General features: G+C 45.7%; 2 protein-coding genes across 2 annotated transcripts in view; both read right to left on the bottom strand.

Moving 5' to 3' along the window:
- sptb (spectrin, beta, erythrocytic) overlaps positions 1-1,800 on the bottom strand; it is a 61,743-nt gene extending 59,943 nt beyond the window's left edge. The window contains exon 1 of the mRNA XM_080012504.1: positions 1,655-1,800. The gene's annotated coding sequence lies outside the window, so the exon portion shown is untranslated. The remainder of the gene's footprint in view (positions 1-1,654) is intronic.
- A 720-nt stretch (positions 1,801-2,520) lies between these two features.
- stard9 (StAR-related lipid transfer (START) domain containing 9) overlaps positions 2,521-23,556 on the bottom strand; it is a 55,792-nt gene continuing 34,756 nt past the window's right edge. Inside the window, exons 17-32 of the mRNA XM_080012728.1 lie at positions 23,182-23,310; positions 22,522-22,604; positions 21,971-22,032; positions 20,793-20,971; positions 19,668-20,151; positions 12,149-19,075; positions 11,319-11,522; positions 10,398-10,590; positions 9,502-9,645; positions 8,189-8,288; positions 7,800-7,972; positions 6,982-7,046; positions 6,379-6,581; positions 5,535-5,614; positions 4,845-5,003; positions 2,521-4,381 (exon numbers count right to left, since the gene is read on the bottom strand). Of these exons, the coding sequence (XP_079868854.1) occupies positions 4,235-4,381; positions 4,845-5,003; positions 5,535-5,614; positions 6,379-6,581; positions 6,982-7,046; positions 7,800-7,972; positions 8,189-8,288; positions 9,502-9,645; positions 10,398-10,590; positions 11,319-11,522; positions 12,149-19,075; positions 19,668-20,151; positions 20,793-20,971; positions 21,971-22,032; positions 22,522-22,604; positions 23,182-23,310 (9,332 nt within the window). The 3' untranslated portion in view covers positions 2,521-4,234. The remainder of the gene's footprint in view (positions 4,382-4,844; positions 5,004-5,534; positions 5,615-6,378; positions 6,582-6,981; positions 7,047-7,799; positions 7,973-8,188; positions 8,289-9,501; positions 9,646-10,397; positions 10,591-11,318; positions 11,523-12,148; positions 19,076-19,667; positions 20,152-20,792; positions 20,972-21,970; positions 22,033-22,521; positions 22,605-23,181; positions 23,311-23,556) is intronic.

Raw genomic sequence — 23,556 nt, 5'->3', positions numbered from 1 at the left:
GAGCCTTGGTCCTAACCCTTGGTGGGAAGTCCCAGGCACATTTAAAATACATTGCAAAATAATGACATGGAAGTTGTGACTGAATTAACTCTGCATGTTATGTCTAAAAAGTCAAAACTGGTAATCAGTGCAAATTTACCCTTAAACTATAGTAGAAGATAAGAACATCCACATCTTGTCCCCGTTCTTCTGCTAAAATATACTGCAGAGCAGACCAGGCCAGAGCACTGGGCAGAGAATGGGACGTGAGGTCGTATTTTGGGGAGGATGAAACGGGAGAAGGGCGTGGTCACAATGTGTGACCCGCAGAGTCGTGTGTGTATAACCGGAGCAGCAACAACTGGGGATCAGAGTAAATCTGAGACGTAAACACACAGATTAATATGGAGGAGGAGATGGAGGAGATGGCGGAGAGGCTGCACCCGAATCAATTAATCAATACTTGTGCATATTAAAGTGGTAATCCGTAACATTATTTTGTTAAAAAAATAAAATACCATATTTGATATTTTATTTAGCTGCCACTTCATAAAAAAACAGCCACTCAGCGTATTTGCATTATGCATGTGCTCATCTATGGTGTTTTACATCATTGGTGGCGGGGTCCGCCGTCATGCACTAGAAGTGGAAGGCAGCGTGGTCGGCAAACTGTCGATACGGGGGAACGTTCACAAACCAAGAACAACAAATATCGCCACCACCTTAAGTGACGTGGGGACAACGAAAGCGATGAATCGGTCGAGGAGGAGGCACATTTTGGAGACAGGGAAGTGACGCCCCATCGTCCATCGGATAGAATTCTGGGACCTGTGGCGTAATCCGCCCGACACGACCCGAGTCTATGGATTACCACTTTAACTGGCCGCACGGGAAACACCCACACACTCTATCCGTGTACAACGCTGGCGCACGGCGAGCCCCTGGGAGAGGTTCTGACGGCGGATCCACAGTGAACTATTCCTGGAGGGTGTTTACGGCCCGCATCCACACTGCGGGACCCTCCAGAAGCGCGCTCCGCCCTTTTGAAGGGGGACAAGGAACATGCGCAGCAGCGAGCGGCGTGTTTTCCATTTTATTTCTTTTTTATTATTATTATTATTTTTTTTTTTTTAATTGTGAGACCGAAGGGGGTAGAGAGAGCGGCGGGAATGGGGACACGCAGACAACCAGGGCTTGAGAGAAGAGCGACGTTCCCCCAAATCAAGTTCAACCGGCGCGCGGGGGCAACACGCGCGCTCGCCGTCGTGGAGAAGCGCACTTTCTTTTTCTTTTTTTCCCTCCCCTGCGCATGCGCCGCGTCAGGAGCGCCGCGTCTCTGCGCGTTCGCCCGAAGTCCAGTGGAGGGAGATAAGCGCGGGGCCCCGCGGCCCCCGACACGGCTCTCAAGTGGGTTTCGAGTCCCAAATTGAACGCAAAACGCATTCGTCACAGCGATTACATTTTTTCTCCCCCCCCAAACAAAAGTTTTGGTTTTTTTTTTTCATTCCAAGTTTAAAGAAAGTGCGCGGCCTCCTGCAGGACGACAGACTGAGCCGCCCCAGAAGCCAGTGACAGCCGCACGAATAAAAACAAACTGAGGGGAAAACGGATCATTCCACTCAGGGTCCAGCGAGAGACCATCTGGCAGAGGACCAATGCCTTAATTCCCACTCACTCGCTTCTGGGTCCTGTCCCGTCCTGTCCCGGGGCTGTTTATCCTGAGTCCTGTCCCTGCCAATAAAGCACTTAGAATCCCATTGGAACCGGGTCCTCCTGGTCCTGGTCCTGGTCCCGGTCGGCGGGGCTGCTGCTGCTGGGCCTGGAGCGCGTCCGTGGTAAGGGGGCTGCAGGCGGCGCGCACACCACGCTCATTCCCCAGAGTGACCCGGACCCACCCGGGTTAAAAATAAAAATGAAGGGTGCGCGTGGTGGTGGGGGTGGGAGGGTGAGGGTGGGTGGGGTGGGGTGGGGGTGGGGGTGGGGGTGGGGGTGGGGGGCGCATTCCAGACCAGAAGGGAGACTGTAGATGGCAGGGTGGGGGCACCAAATGCCAATGTCACCTCTTCCATAGTGGAGCAAGCACCCCATTCACATGAAAACAAAAAAACAAAATACAGTAAAATACAACAACATAAAAAGGCTCAGAGTACATTACAATTCTTAGAAATGTGGTTAAAATCAACAAATTAAAGAGCAGTTGATAATTATTAAATGTATTATTGAATCAAAACATTTAAATTAAAATTTGTTTAAATGTATTGTTTAAATGTATATATGAAAATACATTTGAATTCAATTACTACAATAAAAATGATGTTCATTATTTCTAACATGAGGTGAGGCTTTATTAAAACCATTTCCCCCAGCAGATGTCAACATCAAGAAAGAGATAAAAAAATAAATAAATTAAATAATATATGCGTACAGATCTATAGAACAGTAGTGATCAGGGAGCAGCACGGACCAGTGCTAGCAATGTGTCTATAAAATATGTATAACGTATTTTCTGAGTCGCTATAGTAAAATATTATCCGAGTCGACTTCCCCTGCAGGCATATGCATTTTATTTTTCTGGTTGCAAAATATTCTGTCACATCCACGCACAGATAAACCAAAACTTACTTTAAAACATCTCAAGTGTATTTATAAAAAATAAAATAACATGAACACATGCCTGGAGTGCACATTCATAGCAACATGGAGGGACTTTTGTAGCAAAATACAATTAGAAACTGATATAAAATATAATAAGCATAAATAACGAGAGTTTTTGCATAGGCAAATGAGAACTTAAAAAATAAAGAATAAAATAAAATAAAAATTTAATCAGTACAAAAAGCTGCGTGTTCCTTCATTCATCGTGCCAGGGATACCCCAAATTCATCTTTTTTCTTCCCTCCTGTGACTCATATTTATGGCTTTCTTTCTTCATTCACTCGGGCGAGCATCGTTTCAACACCAACAAACTCTTAAAACAAAAACCTTTTTTTCCATGAGAACCTTCAACAAAGAAATGTTTGAGTAGAAAAGGCAAAAAGAAACAGCTGTAAACACAGTGCTGCGATCTGTTAAGTACAACAAAACCCAAATGAAAGAACACTTCATTAAGACATGAGGACAAATAAATATACAGCCTTTTATAAAAAAAAAAAAAAAAACCCCAACAAAACAAGAATTAACAAGATTAAAAGCCCTTTTAACTAAGTTGACACAGATATATGTGTGTGTACCGTAGAGGGAAAACAAAACCCGCTGAACGCATCCTAAATACAGAGTTTCCTCTTTGTCTAAAAGTAGAATTCAGATTTTTATTTTTAATAGAAAGGGTCACTTACAAAAACTGTATTCCAACTCTGAGTCCCTGAACGGCGCTTTATGCAAATTCACCATTTGCATAAATCCACTTTGTACTTCATTAATAATTATGGACTAGTTATGTTATTATATTCAGCAATGAGATGTTTATTCGATTGTATTTATTTTATTTTTTGTTTTTAAGAGCCTTTCGAGGGGGTGTTCTTGTTTGTTGTTCTAATTTTTATTTATGTATTTGCAAATTGAAAAATCATGTGTGTTAAAAAAAAAAAAGAAAGGCTCACTGAGTGGTGCATAGACATTTAGTGTGAGGAAAAATGTTACTGAATTGGTCAATGTGGAACAACCCTCTCCTCCACCGGCCAATTTAATCCAGTACATTAGTGGGAAAAATATGATTTTATATGTGATGGGAAAGGACAGGAAGTGGTATTATTATAATAATAGTGGTATTATCTATTACCTATATGGCTGGAATCTCTGGTGTACGAAAATATATTTTTGCAACTCATATCTAGTGACTGATGGTGAACAATCCCCTTTAAAAGGTCAAAACTTCACTATTTGTTGCGTTCTCCAATAAATAGCTTTTTAAACTTTGCAACGAGCCTGGTTAAAAAAAACCCAGCATCGCTACTGAAGTCAGCCGCAGCCTCATCCGCTCGCTTGGATTCCCCTAACATCTGACTGTACAGTGGTCTCAAGTTAACATTCTCCTGAAATCCTTCCTTTAGTCTTACAGCGGTGGAAACCACAACGTCTTTGGCAAAAACACAAATATGATTGTTAAAAAGCAAGAATCAAAAAACAAATATAAAATAAACAAGTAACGTATTGAAAAATAGAATCATATATATATATATATATATATAAAAAGGAGCTGCAGGTCAATTTAAGGTAACAGTTTAACATCAGTGCTCTAAACCACAGTGGAAAATAGTCAAGTAAATAACGTTGCGGGTGCAGATTTCGGCGGGGGGTGTTTTTTAGGACGGAGCAGGGCGTCCAGGTCAGCGATGACGGACGCCTGTCGCCGGCACGCGGCCTCCAGGTGTTTCTGAGGAAAGGATGGAGTTCCCAGGTCCACCTGCGGGCGGCGAGGAGGAAGAGGAGGAGGAGGAGGAGGAGGGATGACGACGACGACAGGTGAGGAAAGGGACAGAAGACAAAAAGAAATGACGCGTTCTTGACGCAGTCCCTCATTCTGATGAACGACATTTTAGGCAATTTTTTAGAGCAGGTATGGTACCATTTGTTCCTTTACACACACACACACACACACACACACACACACACACACACACACACACACACACACACACACACACTTTACTCAATACAATACATACCATACTATATATGCTATATCATATATATATATATATATATATATATATAAATAAACACTATACTTTAGATACTATACTAAATAGCCATGCTATGTACAATATATACTATATACACACACTATACCATATAAACACTCTACCATATATATAAATACTATGTATATACAGTATACTATTAAGGTTAAGGTCCGCCCCACTCACCTGCAGCAGGTAGACCACCCTGGTGACCTGGCGTCCCCCCCGTGCGAGCGGCTGCAGCATCCAGGCGCTGGGCAGCATCTCCCCGCGCACGACGCCCGCACTCGGACGAGGAAGAGACTCGTCGAAAACCGACTGCATGGCCAGGACCAGGCGGCCGTCCTGGAGGGAAGGTTAATTACAATAAACGTTAAAAAAAAAAAAACGCTTCTGCTTTTTAGCGTCCTCAGATTAATAAATAAACATTGCTTTGTTGTACCCCTTAGATTGGGTTGGAGGGGAGGGTAAGGAGGATTTAAGGACATCCCCTAATCCTAAACACCCACCACAAAAAAACTAAAGATGAAAAGAGACACACCATCACAATAACATATTCTATCTGGAAAATATTTGATGCCAATTTGTACAAGGCATGTTACACCTTTTTATTTTCAAAACCATTACGACCCAAGTGAAAAACACACGCGCGCGCAGACACACACACACACACACACACACACACACACACACACACACACACACACACACACACTTAAATATTTTAAAATCTATTAATTGTGAACGCAGAAGTACATTGAACTGCATCACCATTAGACGGGAGAAATATCTCCATTTAAGTATGAGTTGACTATTTCAGGTAACATTGAGTACTTGAGGTGGTTTTCAGGTAGTTTGGTTCTGTGTGAATCTGACCTGTGTGGACTCGGTGCTGATGCAGCAGAAGTCTCTCTGCTGACGGAGGAAGCACGTGGACGGATCTGTGAGCAGGTAAACTACGGAGAGAGAGAAATGACAAATTACATTTGAGTACAGGACACAACAGTTAGGAGGGAGGTGACAATTTGGAGTGAATGACTTTAAAATGTGTAAAAAAAAAAAAAAAAAAAAAAAGGGCATAAAGCTTGAAATCCATTAAAAAATATATATTTTAATGTCAGTTGGAAGGACCAACCTGGAGACAATTTATATTGACTAAGCATAAGTAACTACTTTTAAAAATTGACTACCTTAGAAATACAAAACAAAGAACACAAGTTGTACAAAATCAATGCAAAATGTGATAATTTTAAACAGAAATATATACGGTTGTTATCACATGGCCTGTTTTGCTTCCATGAAAAAAAATAAAAATAAATATATATATATATATATATATATATATATATATATATAAATAATTATAAACATATTAATTATTATATACAGTATTTTATATTGTTGACATTTGAATATATATTTTTAAATATTATTTGTAAAGACCACCTGCAGCCAGTTGCATATGTAATCACATTTGAATAAAAAACCCACTAAAATAAGATAACACTTTTTTTTTTCCTTACAAATTTACAGATTACAGATAAAATTGAAGAAAGACATTCTTTTCCATTACATTTTCAAACTTTGATTATTTTTCCCCAAAGTGATTAAATATAACTTATTTACCCATAACTCTTGAAAAACTGAAAATCATCATTAAAAAACCTCCAGTACTTTAATCTGGGAAAGTGTGAGCGAGTGAACCCAAGGTGCGGCTCACCCAGCTGGGTGCTGCCATCTAGTGGCCGGGTCCAGGCGGAGCGCACCGCCGGGTGGTACAGGTGGCTCCTGGAGGGTTGTTGGATCAGATCCCACAGAGCGGCCGGGGGCCCGTCCAGCTCCCCGGCCCCCAGGAACCCGTGGACGGACGGGCTGGAGTGGGGCTTGTAGTAGGCCTGGACCCCTCGCTCGCTGCCCTGGTGACTGTTAAAAAATCATACAAATGAATAAAAATAAAACTTAATTTCTTTTTTATCTTTCTATCGATCCATCCATCCACCCATACCGGCTTCCACAGATTTAAAAGATGCTGATGCCAATCACTCACTCTGACTCCCAACGATCAAAAAATAAGACTCACATTTTCCGTTGTCTTTTTTTTTTTTTTTAATAAAGGCAAAATGCGTCGTTTCATCGTGTCGACTTAAAAAACAACAACTTCATAACCTCAGAAAAAACCTCCCCAAAAAGCAATCATCTTGCATTTCCTCCCCTATTCGAATTGTTAACAGCCTGAAAGCGGAGCCAGCTTTTGTCCTCTGCTTTTCAGAATGAGGCTTCCCACCAAGGTCCTGTCGAAATTAGAGAGAAATACTGGTCTAACCTCCACCCTGCTGCGACCTCGCCCCGGACCAGGTTGGACACGTCCCCCGCAGCAGCCGCACGGATCTGAAGAGAAAAGGGCATTTTAATCTGACTATCCTGATAATAACACACCCAGTAATTACCTCCACGTTGAATAAAGTACACACAGGAAGTAATCCATGGAGAAGGCCAGTGTAATACTGTTTGATGAATATGTATTTAGCAAACCACAAAAGGGCTTTGTGACTCATTTTCAGCCCTTTGGAAGCATTGTACTATAATATTTTACATTTACTTAACACTAAGCCATTTATTTGAAGCTGACACTGAAGTTTTAGAGCCCGCTTCACACCGAATCCGTAATCTCATCCGACAGTCGGATCCTCAAACCCCTAATGGTTGTCAGATGAACTGCGTCTGAGTTAGGTATCACAAAATGAAACATAAATATCGAGTAACGCTCCTTTTTCACAGTACAACAGCCATTCATTTGCTCAGCTGGAAATGTACAGGTTTCCATGAATGAGCGGTTGAGAGGAATGAGAGGAAACTTCCTTTATACAGTTTTTGCGGAAAACAGGAGTTTTACAACAGAAATGTTGACGTTTTAACGTCAATGACGACATTATTTTATATATGCGACTTATTTACTTTGTTTTGCGCCAAGTTCCAATAAAAAAACTTGACTTAAGTAACTTCAGGCCGTCGTGTCGGCTCCGAAACTTCAGTACACCCGAGCTGGAATTGTTTTTTTACGCATTGTAGCCTGAACGCACCGCAGCACACTGCCGCTTTTCACGTGCAAAAACTGAACTCTTATGGTCTGATATATTTCACCTCGGCCAAAGCTCGTTCCAGCAGACTGGAGGCGATGTGCTGGTAGGCCGAGGATATGGAGGAGGAGGAGGAGCAGGAGGTGGAGGAGCCGAAGGAGGCGGTGCGCTGGCGGAGGACGGAGGCGTGGGCCGACGCCGGGGAGGACGTCAGCAGGGGCTCGAATCCCGATAGATCTAGACCAAACACACGCAGGTCGAATCCCTCTTCAAACAATCAACAGTACAGTTAAACAGGAATGTGCAATAAAGCTGTTGATAAACAACAAAAATGACCGAAAAATGAATAAGCGAGAAAAATTGAAGCAGAAATCTCCAAAGAGTCCAAAAGCAGCTGATTTGAGGTGCAGAAAAATGAATGAAATGGTCGGTATCCACAGTGTGTTATTTTACCTTGTGAAGAGAGCCAGGTTCTGTGGCTCCTCCCACTCTGAGGGACACACACTGGGGGGCGTGTCCAAAGCTTCAGTACCTCATTCTGGTCCCCCGTATCCTAGCAACCAAAAAAAAAATATATATATACATATCTATAAAAACAATGTACTTTTAATTTATCGTGCCCTAATTGCGTTGGATTCTCATGAGTGATGGTTTCACGATAATCGCATACGTCACATACAATTTAACCACATATGGTGAAATAATGTCCAAAACAGTGTTTTTCAACCGCGCCGTGAGAGCTCGCCAAGTGTGCCAGGAATATTTTTCAAATTCCACTTGTGTATATATAATGGAAACCAGCTCTTGTGTCGCAAGGCTGCACTGATTCCTCGGTTCCAGCGGTGCAGCAGCGCCGCGTTCATCGGAACAAGTTGCACTCTGGAAGCAACGGATGCTCCCGGCGATGAAAAGGGTTTTGAGCTTCTGGAGATTCGATTCTTGACGAGTCAGTTAAAAAAGGAGTGGTTCTGTTTTCAGACTCTCTTATCATTTGACTCAGTTGGTTGAGTGAGGGTCAGAGGAGTCGCTTCGGCTCCGAGTTGTGAACGGAATTCTCACAGGAATCATTTAATTCTGTTAAATTCATTTATTGTGGCGGAATGCAAAGAGTAAATGAGTCACATTCAATATGAATTTCGGCAGATGTCTTTTTTTGGATTTTTTTTTGCGTTGGTCTACAATTGATTGAGCAATAATCATTTTTTAATTCGTGAGTCGATCTTGATCGCCGAGTCTATTTCCAGAGTGACTCCAGACTCCCAAGTCAAAGATTTGTTCACTGAGAATGAATCCTTCAGGAGTCTCACTAACTATGAGCAGCAGCCCATAATAACAAGCACGGTTATACATGTCACTGATGTTTTTAGTGGTTTCACACACTGCTTCCCAAACTATTGAAAAATTTGAATAACTTCATTATTATGTTATCAATATTTGTAACTAGTAGTAAAGTATTAGCAATGACATTGATTTCAGAGTTAATCAATTTTTTTTAATTAAAGAAAAAAACATACTTTAATAACTTGATAAAATCACTTTCATGTGACACAATGTCTTTGCGTTCATTTTTGTTAGATTATTAAAAAAACAACCCAATGGCTTAAATATTAAATTTCATTAAAAGTGATATTCTAAAGTGTTGATGAAAAAAACCTCCATTACACAGATGCTAAAACTGTAAAACTCATTAAACCATCAAAACAAAAACATCAAAGCACCAACACCGCAAAAAATAGAAATAAATGAAGCCGCGCGGTAGCACCCACCTGTGGCTCCACGCTGCCCCTGGAGGCGTCTCTGGGTAGGGCGGTGTTTCCGCTGACGTAGCCCGAGGTGTGACCGGAGGAGAGGCTGAGGGTGGAGCTGCACAGCGTGCTGCTGCTGGTCCTGCTGCACCACCTGCCGTCCGCCTGCACAGAGCCCCAAAATACAACAAAAACACAACAAAACATAACACCGTGAGTGCGGCAGGAGATGGTTCATGCTTCACCTCCCAGAGTCCTACTTCTATATATGTATTTGTGCTTCAAGGTGTGAACGTGGTTTTACACCGAGGCGCGAGGGCATTTCCTGTGTTATGCCTTAAACTTTGCGTATTCTTGTAAAAGACGTTTTGAATCTCAATGAGACTAACCTGGTAAAACAAAGATCAAATAAAACAAGATAAAAAGTCATGCATTGCTGTAGCAGGAAGGGAAGGAAAATATTTGATCCTCTGGTATCTAGTAATATAGTAAAAATGTTTCTTGAAATAAATTTAATGACTCTGTAATGTCAAAAACAACACCTGTACTACAGTTTAGATATAATATGATGCAAAAAAATGTAATAGATATATTTTATATGTTTTTCCTATATAATATATAGAATTTGTTGATATAATTTATTATATTTCAATATTTTTCCGAAGCAACTTTTTGAAACAAATACCGGTTTTTAACACACACAATGAAAATAGAAAAGTGTGATATTGCTGCGAAAAACTCACTAACACATGTATTAATTAATTAATTTCCAGCCGAGCACGGTAACCAGGGTCAGGGACAGGGTCCCCCGCGTCTCCCCCTGGAACGGATGAAAACAGCTGACGATGACCTCCAGAACCGCCTCCAGCCAGGGGGCCTGCTCTGACAAATCCAAGCCCTGACTCAAGGTCGCTCACCCTGGGCGCCTTGGGCGCGGCCGCAGCCTCCTGCTGCCGGAGCCGCCTCTTCTCCTGCTCCGTCCTCGCTCGCAGCCGCTCCCTCGCCCTCGCTATCTCCGCCCGCGCCTCCTCGCGTGCGCGGCCGTAGTCCCGAAGCAGCTGCTCGATCTCAGACGGGCACTGGCCTTCCCCGCTGGGCGGCTCCGGTATTCTGGTGTCGAAAAAGAAAGGGACAGATGAAGTGAAGGAGTGGGGAGAAGTAAAAGTAAATCATCGGAATTTCAATTAGAATGAGTATATTCCGTCTGGTTCATTTACCAGTCTGAATAATTTTTTTTTACAAAATAAACTGGAATAAACGTTAAAGTAAAAAATAAAAATGGCCAAATATAGACAAATAGACAAAAAGTACAGAACAGAAATAGCCAAATATATGAAAATAAACAGAATATACAAATGTGAGTCTCTGCGCGGGATGAGGTATTGTTATAAATTATACTTGTAAATTATAATATGTATTTACTAAGTTATTGCGGTTTGAACAATGTTATTGCATGTATATTATTTCACAATACGCTGCCAGAATAAATATTTAACCGCCGCACTCGGCCTTGGAAATGAAATGATAATATATGATAATATAAGTTGATGGAACTGGGAGATTTGAGGCCCTGTCTTGTAAAAAAAATGGTTCACGGGAATATTGGAAAAACTTAAAAAAAGTAGATGCATTTTCTAACAGCATGCCTAACGGGGGATTTGTTCCATTCCAGAGAGAGAAATCCCTTCTAGTCCGGGAAAAAAAAAAAGGGCCAATTTTAAAACGATCCATAAGGGTTTACGTTATCTGGCTATTACGGCGCATAATAAAATCAAACAATCTTGGGTTAAACTATAATAAAACATGTCTTTCTTTTGTTTCTTTTTTAAGGCTCTTACCGGGTGCTGTGGACCACTTCTCTGCGGAGCTGCTGCAGGTGATCCCTCCTCCGGCTCGGGGAGGCCGGCGTCCTGGGGGGAGGAGGGTCCTGATCCCGGGGCGGGGAGAGCGGGACCCTGCCGGGGCTGAGGCTGCGGGCCCTTCGGCAGCTCTGCAGCCGGGCCTCCCTCTCCTGCCGGAAGCCTTCGATACTCCTCCTGTGCCTGAGGAGATGGAAAGGAGGGAATATCTTCAGTCATTGGCAAGGTTTCATACAAGTACATTTCGTGTTGTGAGTCATGTGTAATCATTTATTTATAACAGAAATACATTTATATATAAGTCACTTTGTTTTACTCGTTTCCTCTTAATAATGCATGATTGGCTTTTCATGTTTTCGCACAAATTGATTTTAGCCGAGTGTTTCTCAACTGGCGGGTCCATTTTGAGTGGGCCGCGGGCACATACAGTAAGTTCACTTTGTCAAAGCAAAGCAAGGGCAAAGCAGGGGTTAACCTTTCTATTTTCCTGGTGTTATTGTGAGGCCTACTTGCATTTTATTGCTGTCAAGAGAAAAGAATATTTTGGAAACTTAGGAAATTCGCTGCTATTAATTAAAAACCAAATTTTATTTGGTTTTTAGCCCTTATTTTAATTTGGGTTTGCTTTGTCTTTTTAACACTACACAAAAGTATTTTGGCTGAGGAGAAATCTGGATCCTGAGGCCGGAGCAGATGAGAACCACTGGTTTAAAACCTGTATTCAAACCAGTCTTGGCTCATTTTGTATTATGATGCCAATTCACAGACATATCGCATACGGGGAGGGGGGGATCCAGCGTCCGTCCTACCTGTCGTAGAGCTGCTGCTTGGTGGGGCCGGCGGCTGGAGGCTCCCTGCCCTCCCTGGAGGCCGGTGAGAGCATCCTCAGCAGGGCGTCCGTCTCTCCCAGGCCATGGTGGAGCCTGGCCTCGGCCAGCTCCACCGTCAGCCGGGGAGGGTTCACGTTGAGGTGGACCGTGGCCATGACGCGCTCCCTCTCCCGTCGCAGCCTCTCAATCTCCCTCGCCCTCCACTCGTAGCCCTCCGCCTCCTCCGTCCACTCGGAACGCTGTCTCCGCCCGTCACAGACGTCCTGATTGTGAGGGCAGTTGGATAGTCGTTCTGACTGCCGGTGACTGATGCCTGACCAGTTGGTGAACTTGTTGTGCACAGGCAGGTCGTCCGGGAGCCTCTGGTGGTCCTGAGGCGGGGACTGGTGGTCCACGGGTGAGGGCAGACCGCCAATGGGCTTGATGTTGAGAAGGATGTCTGTGTTGCACTCGCTGGGAGCCAGAGACTCTACGTCGTCCTCCTGAGGAAGGACAGTCCTCGCACCGATCAAGGAACGATCGTAAACGTTGCGACAGTACTCCCCAGCATCATCCGTTGACGTGAGTTGGTATTTCATGATCTTCTGCGTCGTGTGGGCAACGTTGTCATGCAGTTCATCCTCCTTGGCATGCCTGAATGTGGGAGTGGTAGGATTTTGCGTAGTGTTGTGATTACTGGAAGTAGGAGGTCTCTGTGCGGGACTTTGCTGTAAGGTCATGTGCCACTTGTGGAGGGGCTGATTGTCCATGTCTCTACGAGCCACATTTCCTCCTTCATTGTCAGTACGTCTGCCCATCAATGATCCAGGGCTCATAGCGGCTCGGTCTTCTCCCGTAGAACTGGAAAAACTCAGATCAGTTACGCTCTCAAACGACAGGGATTCGATTGATTTATTGGAGGAATCGTCGCGGAGCTTTTTGTGAATTGCGTCTTGGTGTGTAACTGTTGAGCTTTGGGACTGTGCGCTGAGACTGAAGCAGGGCGTGGACAGGCGTTCTTTAGCATGTGAAGCTACTTGCCCTTTGTTTCCGTCTTGGGTCTTAGACACTGGCTGTTTTGGGATGGACGGCGTAGACTGTTTCCCTCTGGGCTTGGTGCTCTGCCTTGCTCCCACAGTGAGGATGGGGGACGACGCACGGTCTGTGAATCTGCCCTGTTTGATGCAGCACAGAGATGGGTCCATTTTAATGGAAGCGCTGTGATTGCATTGGCAGCCGTTTTTTAATGATCTGCCTGCGGTTTCAGATACTCCAACACCTTTGGGACAAACTGCCTCAGGCGCGCTTTGCACGGATCCGATAGAACAAGCTGATCGTAACCTCCTCTCCAATTCGGTGAACTTTTCCACAGAGGGCGCGCCGTGTGGGGAATTCTGTGATCGCGGCTCAGGACTTAGCTTCACAGCAAAGGTATTGATATCCATTTCAGTCCTATTTTTATTCCACCCGTCCGACTTAGCTTTAGCAGTGACCACAGCAGGAAAATCCCCCCCTTGAGAGACATTCAGGACATCACCAATCACTTTGACAATCACGTTGACGTTGTGTGATTTGGAACTCACTGTGGGTGATGTGTGATGAACAGAGATTTCATTCTCCAAAGGCGTAGACGGTGCCGCCGTCTGGATGCCAATATCCACCGCCGTTTGAGTTGAACAATCTCTCCCGGACCAGTCCCTGGAGTAGCTGTATGTCACACTCGTATTTGAGACGTTATCGCTCCCCCAGGTGCTGGATTTGAGAGGCTCCCCGGTTCTCATTCCTTGGACGTCACCCAGCAGGTCTGAAGTGCTGTGGATCAGCTGGGACAGGTGTGCAGACATGGTCTCCATGCTGGCCCATGTGGGAGATTCCCTAACGTCCTCCGTGGCTTTTCGTGTTGGGGCACCATGAGTGCTGCTCCGTAGGTGGCGCTGTTTCTTCTTCGGGTCACTCATCGCGGTAGCAGATCTAGCACCAGCACGTATGGTGTTGAGAAATTCGGTCTGAGTGCCATGCTCCAAGGTCCTCCGGGTTTGGACCTGGCTTTTCTTTCCCTGAGATTCCGGCTCTGAGGAGTACGCCGGCAGCATAATCTTCTCCGCGCGTCCGGAGCCGTTGGCCAGACCGCCGGGGACGCCATCGCACGAAGAGACGCTGTTCATAGTCGGGCTGGAAAGATTGTCAACACCGGAGGACTGTTGAGACTGTGGTTTCCCTTGTTCTGCGTAGTCTTCGATGCTGCTCAGAGTGCTGGAGAGTCCCTTGTTGTTCGCAAAAGTACTTAGATGCGAGTTGAAAGGAGAGTTCTGCCCGTTCAAGCCATTGTCAACGCTGCAGCATCTCGTCACACGCTTTTCGGCACTGTTTAAGAGCGGGGACTTGCACACAGACAGGTCGGCCGCACTTCCGAACGCCGGGTTTTTATAACACTTCTGGACGGAGTCGTCACCCTGCCACTGGTGAACAAAGGGGTTGATGTCACTCGAGGCAAAATGCATCTGAGATTCCTGCGGTTTGAGCGTAGCACGAGTTTCCTCTTTAGAACAGCGGAGGGTTTTCTCCTTATTGCTCTTTTTCTGTGTTTCTTGAATGTGTAAGAGTTGAGCCAAGGGGACATCTCCATATTGACACTCAATTTTAGGCAAAACGTCAGTAGAGAAGGTTTCCACTGATGACCTACTCTTTGGCATTAGCATATAAGTTGGTGCATTACCGCTTCCTAGCCGCGTGTCTGTCGGTTTACCATGAGCCTGAGTCGCAGGCTTCACCCGTGATGATGAAGGCCTACCGCGATGCACCTGACAGCTCCTCTCACCTTCGTCCTCTGATGAGGAACTGACTGCCGAGTCAGACGAGGAGCTGGGGTGAGCTGCGACCTTTGACCTCCTGAACCTCTTCAACTTTCCCTTTCTGGGCTGTGAAGCACAGGGAACCAGTTTTGCGTTTGTCTGTTTGGTCGTCATGATTTCAGAAACACCCCCTCCATCCGCGGGTGACGGCGGAGACACACCACCGCTCATTTCATTTGGGGATTCTAATAATACCATCTCTGGAGCCTGGCACAGGTTGTTGTCGGCAGGTACCATCACGTCCGTTGACTCGTTTTCATTTTTGAGCATAATAAAATCTGATGTGTTGTTTTGGATTAGGTTTTCAATCACGGGCTGACAATTTGGAAATGTACTTTTGTTGTTGTAATTGATATTGAACACGCAAGTCTCGTCAAAGCTTTGTGACTGGGTTGGTGGACCGCTCGCCTGTTGCTGTGCTGGGATGTGCCGCTTGCCACTTTCTATTCCGGCCTCAACACTACATTCATCACCCAAATGCCTCGGAATGGCTCCAAGTGATTTTGAGGCACTGTGGCTGCTCCGCCCTCCGCCACAGAACGACGTCACGGCAACAGACGCGTCAAGACCTTCTTGGGAATGTTTACCGAACACCATTGGTGCGTTTCGTTCATGTTGAAGACTGGATGTTGAATTTACACTGCCATCCTTTAACTGAGTGCAGTCCGTGTTTATTCCTGCGCCACCCTTGCTTGATGACGTATCGGGGTGGATGTTTGGAGGTTGCGGGGCCTCGGGTTTCAACACCGGTGCGACCAGACAGGTCTGGCTGTCAAATTGTTTGGAGTCCACGCTGGCGCTGCTGGGAGCAGGATGGCATGTCTCTGTGTGTCTGACCTGACCCTCAAGTTCCACAACGCCTGTGTCGCTCTCTGCAGAGGTTCTATGAGATACAACGCTTTGTGTTAGTGACATGGCCCCATTTCCCGAGCCGCTTCTATCAAGTTGCGATGCGGGGCCATCGGGGTATACATGACCGGAATTTTCGTCGTCGCTTACGGTCAGATTACTACAGGAAGCGTATGGATTATTCAGTGGGCTGTCTGCAGTTCCTGTAAAATTTGCTGCACACCCGACCTCACGGATCATTTTCACAGACATTTCCAACATTTTGCTCTCGTCTTGGCTCTTTGTGCTCGACACATCTGACATTATTCCCCCGTTTCGGTGGAATGCACTGCCTCGTTTTATGTCACCCTCTTGCATCAGAGGACATTCTTTATGTACTGTCCCCTTTATCTCTGCATCACTCCATTCATCCCTCCGCTGCCGTTCTCCCTCGCTCTCTTCCAGGCCATGGGCACGGTGTCCTGTGGAGGGGAGCTTTTCAGTGCTGGTTGATGACGAGGCAGTCGGGCTTTGACTCCTGCTCTGGCTGATATTATCGCCATCCATCAATGACACTCTCATGTGCTCCCTCACCACTTCGGAGATCCTCACGTCAATGGCGCTGCAGATGGCATCCCACTGAGGTATGCATTTTTGATTTTCCGGTCGTCCCCCCAGCTCACCAATGCTGGACAATGCAGCTGGTCTTTCCACAGACAATTCGTCACCCTTCACAACTCCATGTTCGGTTTCCTGCCCTTCTTCCAAGGAGGAACACTTTTGGGAACTTATGTCGGCACTTTTAAGGCCGTGTTCAGGCTCCGCAGTTATCTGGCGCCTATGTTCAGACACTGGTGGAGCCAGTGTGGACTCGGAATCCATTTTAACACTTCCATTACCCTGGTCTGAATGGAGGCTGAGTGCGTCCGTTTCCATGTCAGACTCTTTCTTTTTACCGTCCCTGGTGTCATTGTGCTCACCAGCCCAAGCCACTTCCTGGGCGTCGACCGGTGTGGAACAGAATGTTACCGACTCTCCTTTGTCGCTCCTCTTTGGAATTTTTAAGCTCCCAACTAAACCGTTCTGTAGCGCTTTGTTCCTCTTCCTGGAATTTTTACAGGCGGATTTAACAGCCTCCTGCTCCGCCAGTGCAAGGTGCCGCTCAGGGATTTTGGCTTCCGACCTGTGGAGTGTTTTTTCACTTCTGAGCGATGGGTCTTTGGTATTACTGTCCACGTACGGCTTTACACTGTATAAATTTGCAGTTTCATCTGGGTTCAATAGCACATTATCGACAATGGATGGCTCCACTACAGAATGCTGTGCTGATGAACGGGCTTTTGACTGATAACCTGAGGTACAAACATCAGGGTCTGAGGGATTGGTCACACTTAAAGCCTCCACAGGGAGCGTGTCTGTTAAAGCTTGATGGGATTTTATAAGCTCCTGTGTTGCCAGTTTGTTATGGTGAATGTCACACCCAGGGGGTGAAATACAAACTCTGCTTTCTGAGGAGGCCAAAAGAACTGGACATTCGCTGCTGCAGTTTGGGATATTTACAGATGTCTTCTGCACACTTTCTGAGGCCTTATCGCAGTGTTTGCCGCCCAATTTGACCACAGCATGACTTACTGACCTCATCGCATTCCTCTGCTCTAATGGAGTGTCGGGGTCTTGAACATTTAGACTGCCTGAAACGCCGCGGCTCTGTTCCTCCACCGTCAGGTTAACCCCTTCAGCACTGGTCGATGTGGAGCTGCTGTTAACGGGTCCACCGTGACAGTCTGAAAGGTCTTCGCTAACGGGACTGGTTCCGCCGCCGCTGCTGCTCTCGGCTGTTCCAAACTCCAGATTTCTCCCAGAATCCACGAGCCCCCTGTGAATCCTGGAACTGTCCGCCGCAACGGTGGAGGACCAGGCATCAGTGAGTGCCAGCTGGACGTCTGGCTCCCTCACGCTGCAGCTGCTCAGGGAGCGAGGGCTGCCCGTCAGTCCGCTCTGCGCTCTTCCAAGCTCTTCACCCAGTTTGGACATTTGGCTGGTTCTGCATTTGTAATCTGGTTGTATATGAGCGTCCTGGCGTTCCCCACTCGGACCGCTTTTATGGCAACCATCTTGGCTCAAATATGCCTCCTTTGGGATTCCCTGAGTGTTGTCAGCTTTTTCTGAAACAGAACCGACGGCAGGTACCATCACGTGCTTTACGGTCCAATGAGAAGAATCCGTCTCCTGTGTGTACGTGGTCCGATTAACGCTCCCTGCTGAACGCCGCTTCACACTGCTGTCAGCGGCGGCTAAGGAGTCTTTGGACATCTGACTGTCTTCGCTCTCCGCCTCGCTCTGCGCCGCCTCCTCGTGCCTCAGCTGCTCTGCCAGGGCGGTGGCGTAGGCGGAGGACAGGGAGTCCATGGAGAACAGGCTTTCGCAGTCCAAGGAGCGTTCGCCCCGCTCAGCCCCGTCCTCTTCCCACCCGGGCAGCTCCGCCCACTGGTGCCTCTCCACCCAGACGCTGGTCTTGTTAGTCAGGGCCTCTGTGCTGTGCCACCGCCTGTGTCCGGCATCCTCCAGGAAGGTCCTCTGGTCGAGCTCCTCGCATGAGATGGTTGTTTTAATTACATGCTTGCCGTTTCCGTTCATCTTGCCGTCGTTGGAGCTCCCGTCTCTACTTGTTTGCTTCCAGTGAAATTTGTCCATCTTCCCGAAGGGTTTATGGCCTCTTCTTCCATTCCGTCCTGATGGAGGCTTTCTGAACACTTTGGACAGTGCCGTCTTTAATCCGGGTCCCACAGAACAAGAGAAGACCTTCCTGATTGTTTCTATCCCTTTGCTGCCTCTGTGGGAGGGAGAGCTGACATCCATACTTGAAACATTCTGGTTGTCAGTTTTTTCAGCCATAGGTTCCTTAATGTTCTCGTTGCCGTTTGGCTGTAAAGCGGTTCTATGCGGCGACTTCAGAGCAGCCGGTGGGTTCTTAAATGTCAGGCCCCGTTTGGGAAGCAGAGGTTTCCTTTCTGGACGCTCTCGGTTGGGCGGGGCCGGGGTCGCCTCCGTGGCCGGCTGCTTGAGGTTTTCGGAGGAGCTGGCTCGGCTCTCGGAGCCCTGACTCCGTGCTGAGGAGCCCCCCTTAGAACAACTCCGGGTCCTTTCACGCGGAAGACACTCCTCAGAGACCCACTTTCTGCTCATAGAATCAGAGGTGGAACAAGCCAAGGTCAGATCTGCAGGTCGGTTTCTCTTCAGGAAATGGCTGAGAGAGGGGGAACAAAAGACACTTAATTAGTAATCACTCAATATAAAAAAAAAAAAGGAGATAAAGAGGCGCAAACAGAGTGGCGCCAGACACCAAACATAAAGCTAATTACGTTTATCTGTGTCTTGTTTATCTACCCAAACAGTCGCTCCGTCAGATAACGTCCCATGTTTAGGAAGTTGTTCTCCCTCTTAAATTCTAGCTGCTTAGTAAAAAAGTCAAAGTGAACTTTAACATTGCTCAACAGACAAAGATGGAAGTGTCCTGTATTGCAGTGGTTCTCAGGGGTCCTTCAAGAGGTTGCAAAGATTACAATTTAAACTGGACCATTGTTTCAATTAAAAGATGTTAGCACAATTACAGAATGTGCAGTTATAACTGTTCTGTTAATATTTTCACAGTTACTGTTACTGACACTAAATCACATCTATTAATAAAAAATCTCCTCAGATCTGGGTTCCATAGGCTAAATCTTATCACATGGGGTCGGTGGCCAAATGCCTCAAACTGAGGGACTTTGATATGAAAAACGTTGAGAATCACTGCTGTATCATGTGCAAATCTCAATAGCAATAACCCAGGTGCTGACCTGTATATGGGAGGGTTTTGGGGGAAGAGCCGGGACAGGAGGTCGGCAGAGAAGGAGTGCCGACGCAGGGCCGAGGACCGTCCCCTGGGCTGAGAGGGAGACTCCAGTTCAGGGGACCCCGGGCTCTCCAGCCCTGGAGGCAGGGCCTGCTCCAGCCTCTGCAGCTCCCTCTTGGCCTCCAGGAGGCGCCGCTTGCGGGCAATCCTCTCCAGCTGGTAGTGTAACCTCTTCCGGCGGGCACGGCTCTCGGCACGGCGCAGGGCGTGCGTCCTCAGCAGCTCGTCCTGCACCGCCCTCTTCCTGGCCCTCACCGCCTGCGATGGAGGGTCCACGGCCTGAGCTCCCGGACTCTCTGCTGAGCCCTGTGCGGTCGGTCCTTCCAGGAGGGGAGTCGGGCTGAGGTCCGCCTGGACGCCAAACTCCTGGGTCCCCTTCGGACCCACGGCCGCCAGGCGCTGCTGCTCCAGCAAGATCCACTGCTGGACTGTGGGCAGAGGGGTGGAGAACGGGGTCATGAGTGGGTGGAACATTCATGGGAAAAAACAACATATACCAATCCATACCGATCCAGAGTTAACTTGCTTGGATACTAGAGGAAAACCTGAAGGGATCCTATGGTGTGGAGCGGAACCAAATATACTGCCAGCATCAAATATTCAGTTTTATTGGATCGTATATACAAGATAATTAACTTTTTATTTTATTTATAGCTTAGCAAAAAAAATGGCGTAATCACCATCACCAGAGTAAGGCGTTTGATTATGAATATTTATTATGAGCAATGATTATTATTCATTATTTGTTCATTACCCTTTGAAACAGCTACAGTGTGCGGAAGAGAATAAAAACAACTAGAAAGGCACAGATGTGGAAAAAACACAAAATAATAATACAATTACAAGTGAATTAATTAAAAACATCACAATGTGTTAGCGATGACATATACCGACAAATGAGCTTTAGAAAGAGATCTCCCCTGGGAAAATTAGTCTATAGTCTGTTTATGTATATACAGTATATACTATATAGTGACATTGGTTATAGCATGGAAACATGGTTAGATATTTCATCATGGATAACTGTTTAAGAATATCATGTGTCATTTGTTTTTCGTGGTGTGCTTACTTTCAGTGTGCTGCTGGTGGAGGCGGGCCTGCTCGCTGTCCAGCTCCCTCTCCGCCCTCCTCTGCTCGGCGTGGATCTCCAGTCTCAGACGCTCCACGAACCTCTGCTGCTCCTCCACCCGCTGCCTGGCCGGAAACACCTCGGCTGGGGACAGGCCCTGGAGCTCCACTCCTCCAGAGCTGCAAAAAAATAAAATTGAATAAAAACAGACATAAATACACAGACTGAGAGAAATAAACAGCAAACTAAAAAGAGAAATGTCGAAAGTAAAAACAGATCTTTCAAAACCTCCTGACACAAGCTCAAACAACCAATCCATGCGGTTCACGCTGGTTCATTTGGATGAATGTGGCATGTAGATGAATAATAGTTTTTATTGAATATTCAATAAAACGCCATTTTAAAAATAAATAAATATTACAAATATTATTTCTTGAAATCAAATAATTTCCGTTCATGAACAATCACTTACAAGTGCAGCCGATTTAATGAACATTTCACTAAAATACATTTTTTATCAAATGAAAAACAAATAAATACGGTAAGTAGGTCTAAATAAAGAATAAAATTTGTGCTGTTGTCCGTCTTCATTGGGATGTCCCGTCAACATAATTTACACAATGAATATTCACCGTTTGCTTTCGGTCGGAACTTGAAAATATAAATACAAAACGCCAAACTATGGCTGTACGCGTCCCTGTCAACGTCACATCATCTGTCTGCTTCTCTTCTGGACGCTGTGCTTTGTCTCCACTCTGTGTGTGTGTGTGTGTGTGTGTGTGTGTGTGTGTGTGTGTGTGTGTGTGTGTGTGTGTGTGTGTGTGTGTTTACTGTGCTTACAAGCGCAACCTGTCCACGAGGGGGCGAGGCTTAGTTCTATATCGACAAACGTGATTGGTCAGAGGTGAAGCTTTCAGATCTGAAGACTTCATCGAAATGATCCACCCAGCACTAATTTAAATTCTGCTCGGAAGGAATTACTTTCACCCGACATTATGACCGGAGAGATTTAAATATGTCGGCCAATTACTGGATCAGGGAAACGCTGGTTCATACGTAAGAACACACATATAGCACAGGCTTAAGTAATTTCCCCCTGGGATTATTAAAGTATTTCTGATTCTGATTCTGATTCTTAGGCAAAACACCCAAAATCTGCTGTGAATGAAGGTACGCACCTGGAGTCCAGTGCACTGGCACTAAGGTCGCTGTAGCTGCCGGTGGGAGTACATTCACTGGCCTGAGTAGAAAGACAATGATTTAAATTATGATTACAGTTATTTATTTTACAGGAAAATAATCATTACAATATAAATGACTTATATAACATACTTACTATACCTTCTTTTGTTATATTTTATTTTCAAAAACAGTTCAACTGATCAAAACTCTTGTGTCCACACATCCTGCTTTACAGTGATAGTTCGACATCATTACCAAGTACTGTATACGTTTAAGCAGTATTCTATATGTTTATATGAATATTTAGAACCTACAACTACAGTCACATTTATCTTGTGACATCTAAAAACACGGATTACCTAGTTACTTAAACTTTCCCTTTAACTAAGGTATTGCCCATGCCAAAAACTATCCTCCATTCCAACACCACCATTCGATATGATATTTGTCATTATGAGTATTTCCTATCATCCTTTCCATCATCATCATCATCATCATCATCATCATCATCATCATGGTCGTCCCGGTAAGCGGCCTCTGTACCCACCCTCCTGCGCTCCCGGAGGACGGCCGCCTCGGCAGGGTGGTTGAAGCGGAACTTATGGACTCCACCCAAGGAGATGACCGAGCCTGGAGACAACACAGAGAGAAATACAAGTCTTGACAGTCGAAAATCACGGTTGTACTACATCTGATCATCTATATACTGTGTAAACAACTTGATTTATCCACATTTTTAATGTGGCTCCACATTTATCAGTTATGAATCTATAATCTAGTAGATTGACGAATCATACATTTTAGATGTGATATGTATGACAATACCTGAGGCCGTGACACTACATATCCCTATACAGAAATCACAATTCAATACGTGAAACGATGCAGAGGCCACGATATGACACATATCACGATAAAGACGCCTCGATACGATAAGTACCACGAAACAGAGGCCACAGTGCGATATTTATCATAATACAGAGTCCACGATACGATGTGTGTCTCGAGACAGAGGCCACGGTATGATGCATATCACGATACATAGGGCATGATATATACTATGTATCACAATATACAGTAGGAGACACTGTTCTATCCATACCTCAAAACTTAACATCTTAAAGGCAGCAGCAGCCAGGAGTATGTCACGATGTATATCGCGACGGACACATATGCAACGTGGTGTTTTCCGAGTGTAGAGCCTCACCCTGTGCCAACCTGCACGGCTCTGCCACCTCCCTGTCGTCGAGCAGGCAGACGCAGCCCGGCAGCGGCCTGAGCGTCACCACGCCTCCCTGGTTCTGGATCTCACAGCCTCCGCCTCCGCCCTGAAGAACTGCGCCCACGCAGGGCGGATACACAACGAGACGCTCAGTTAGGACCAGAGTCGTTCTGCACCGCTCCTCTCTTTTTTCTTTTTTTAAGAGATGGTATCGGTGAGATTTACAAGGTGCCAAATCACAAAAAGGCTGAAATTCACAGTGGAGGGGGAACACTAATCCATCACTTTAACAGCTGCTACAATATCTGTACAACAAGAGGATTCCCTTGTTTTGGAAAGTAGATGGAGACCACTTCTGCC

The sequence above is a fragment of the Zeus faber genome (genome assembly GCF_960531495.2).
Source record: "Zeus faber genome assembly, chromosome: 13".
Classification (NCBI taxonomy): Eukaryota; Metazoa; Chordata; class Actinopteri; order Zeiformes; family Zeidae; genus Zeus; species Zeus faber.
The sequence above is the reverse complement of the archived record's forward strand: the minus strand, read 5'-3'. Positions and strand labels throughout refer to the sequence as shown.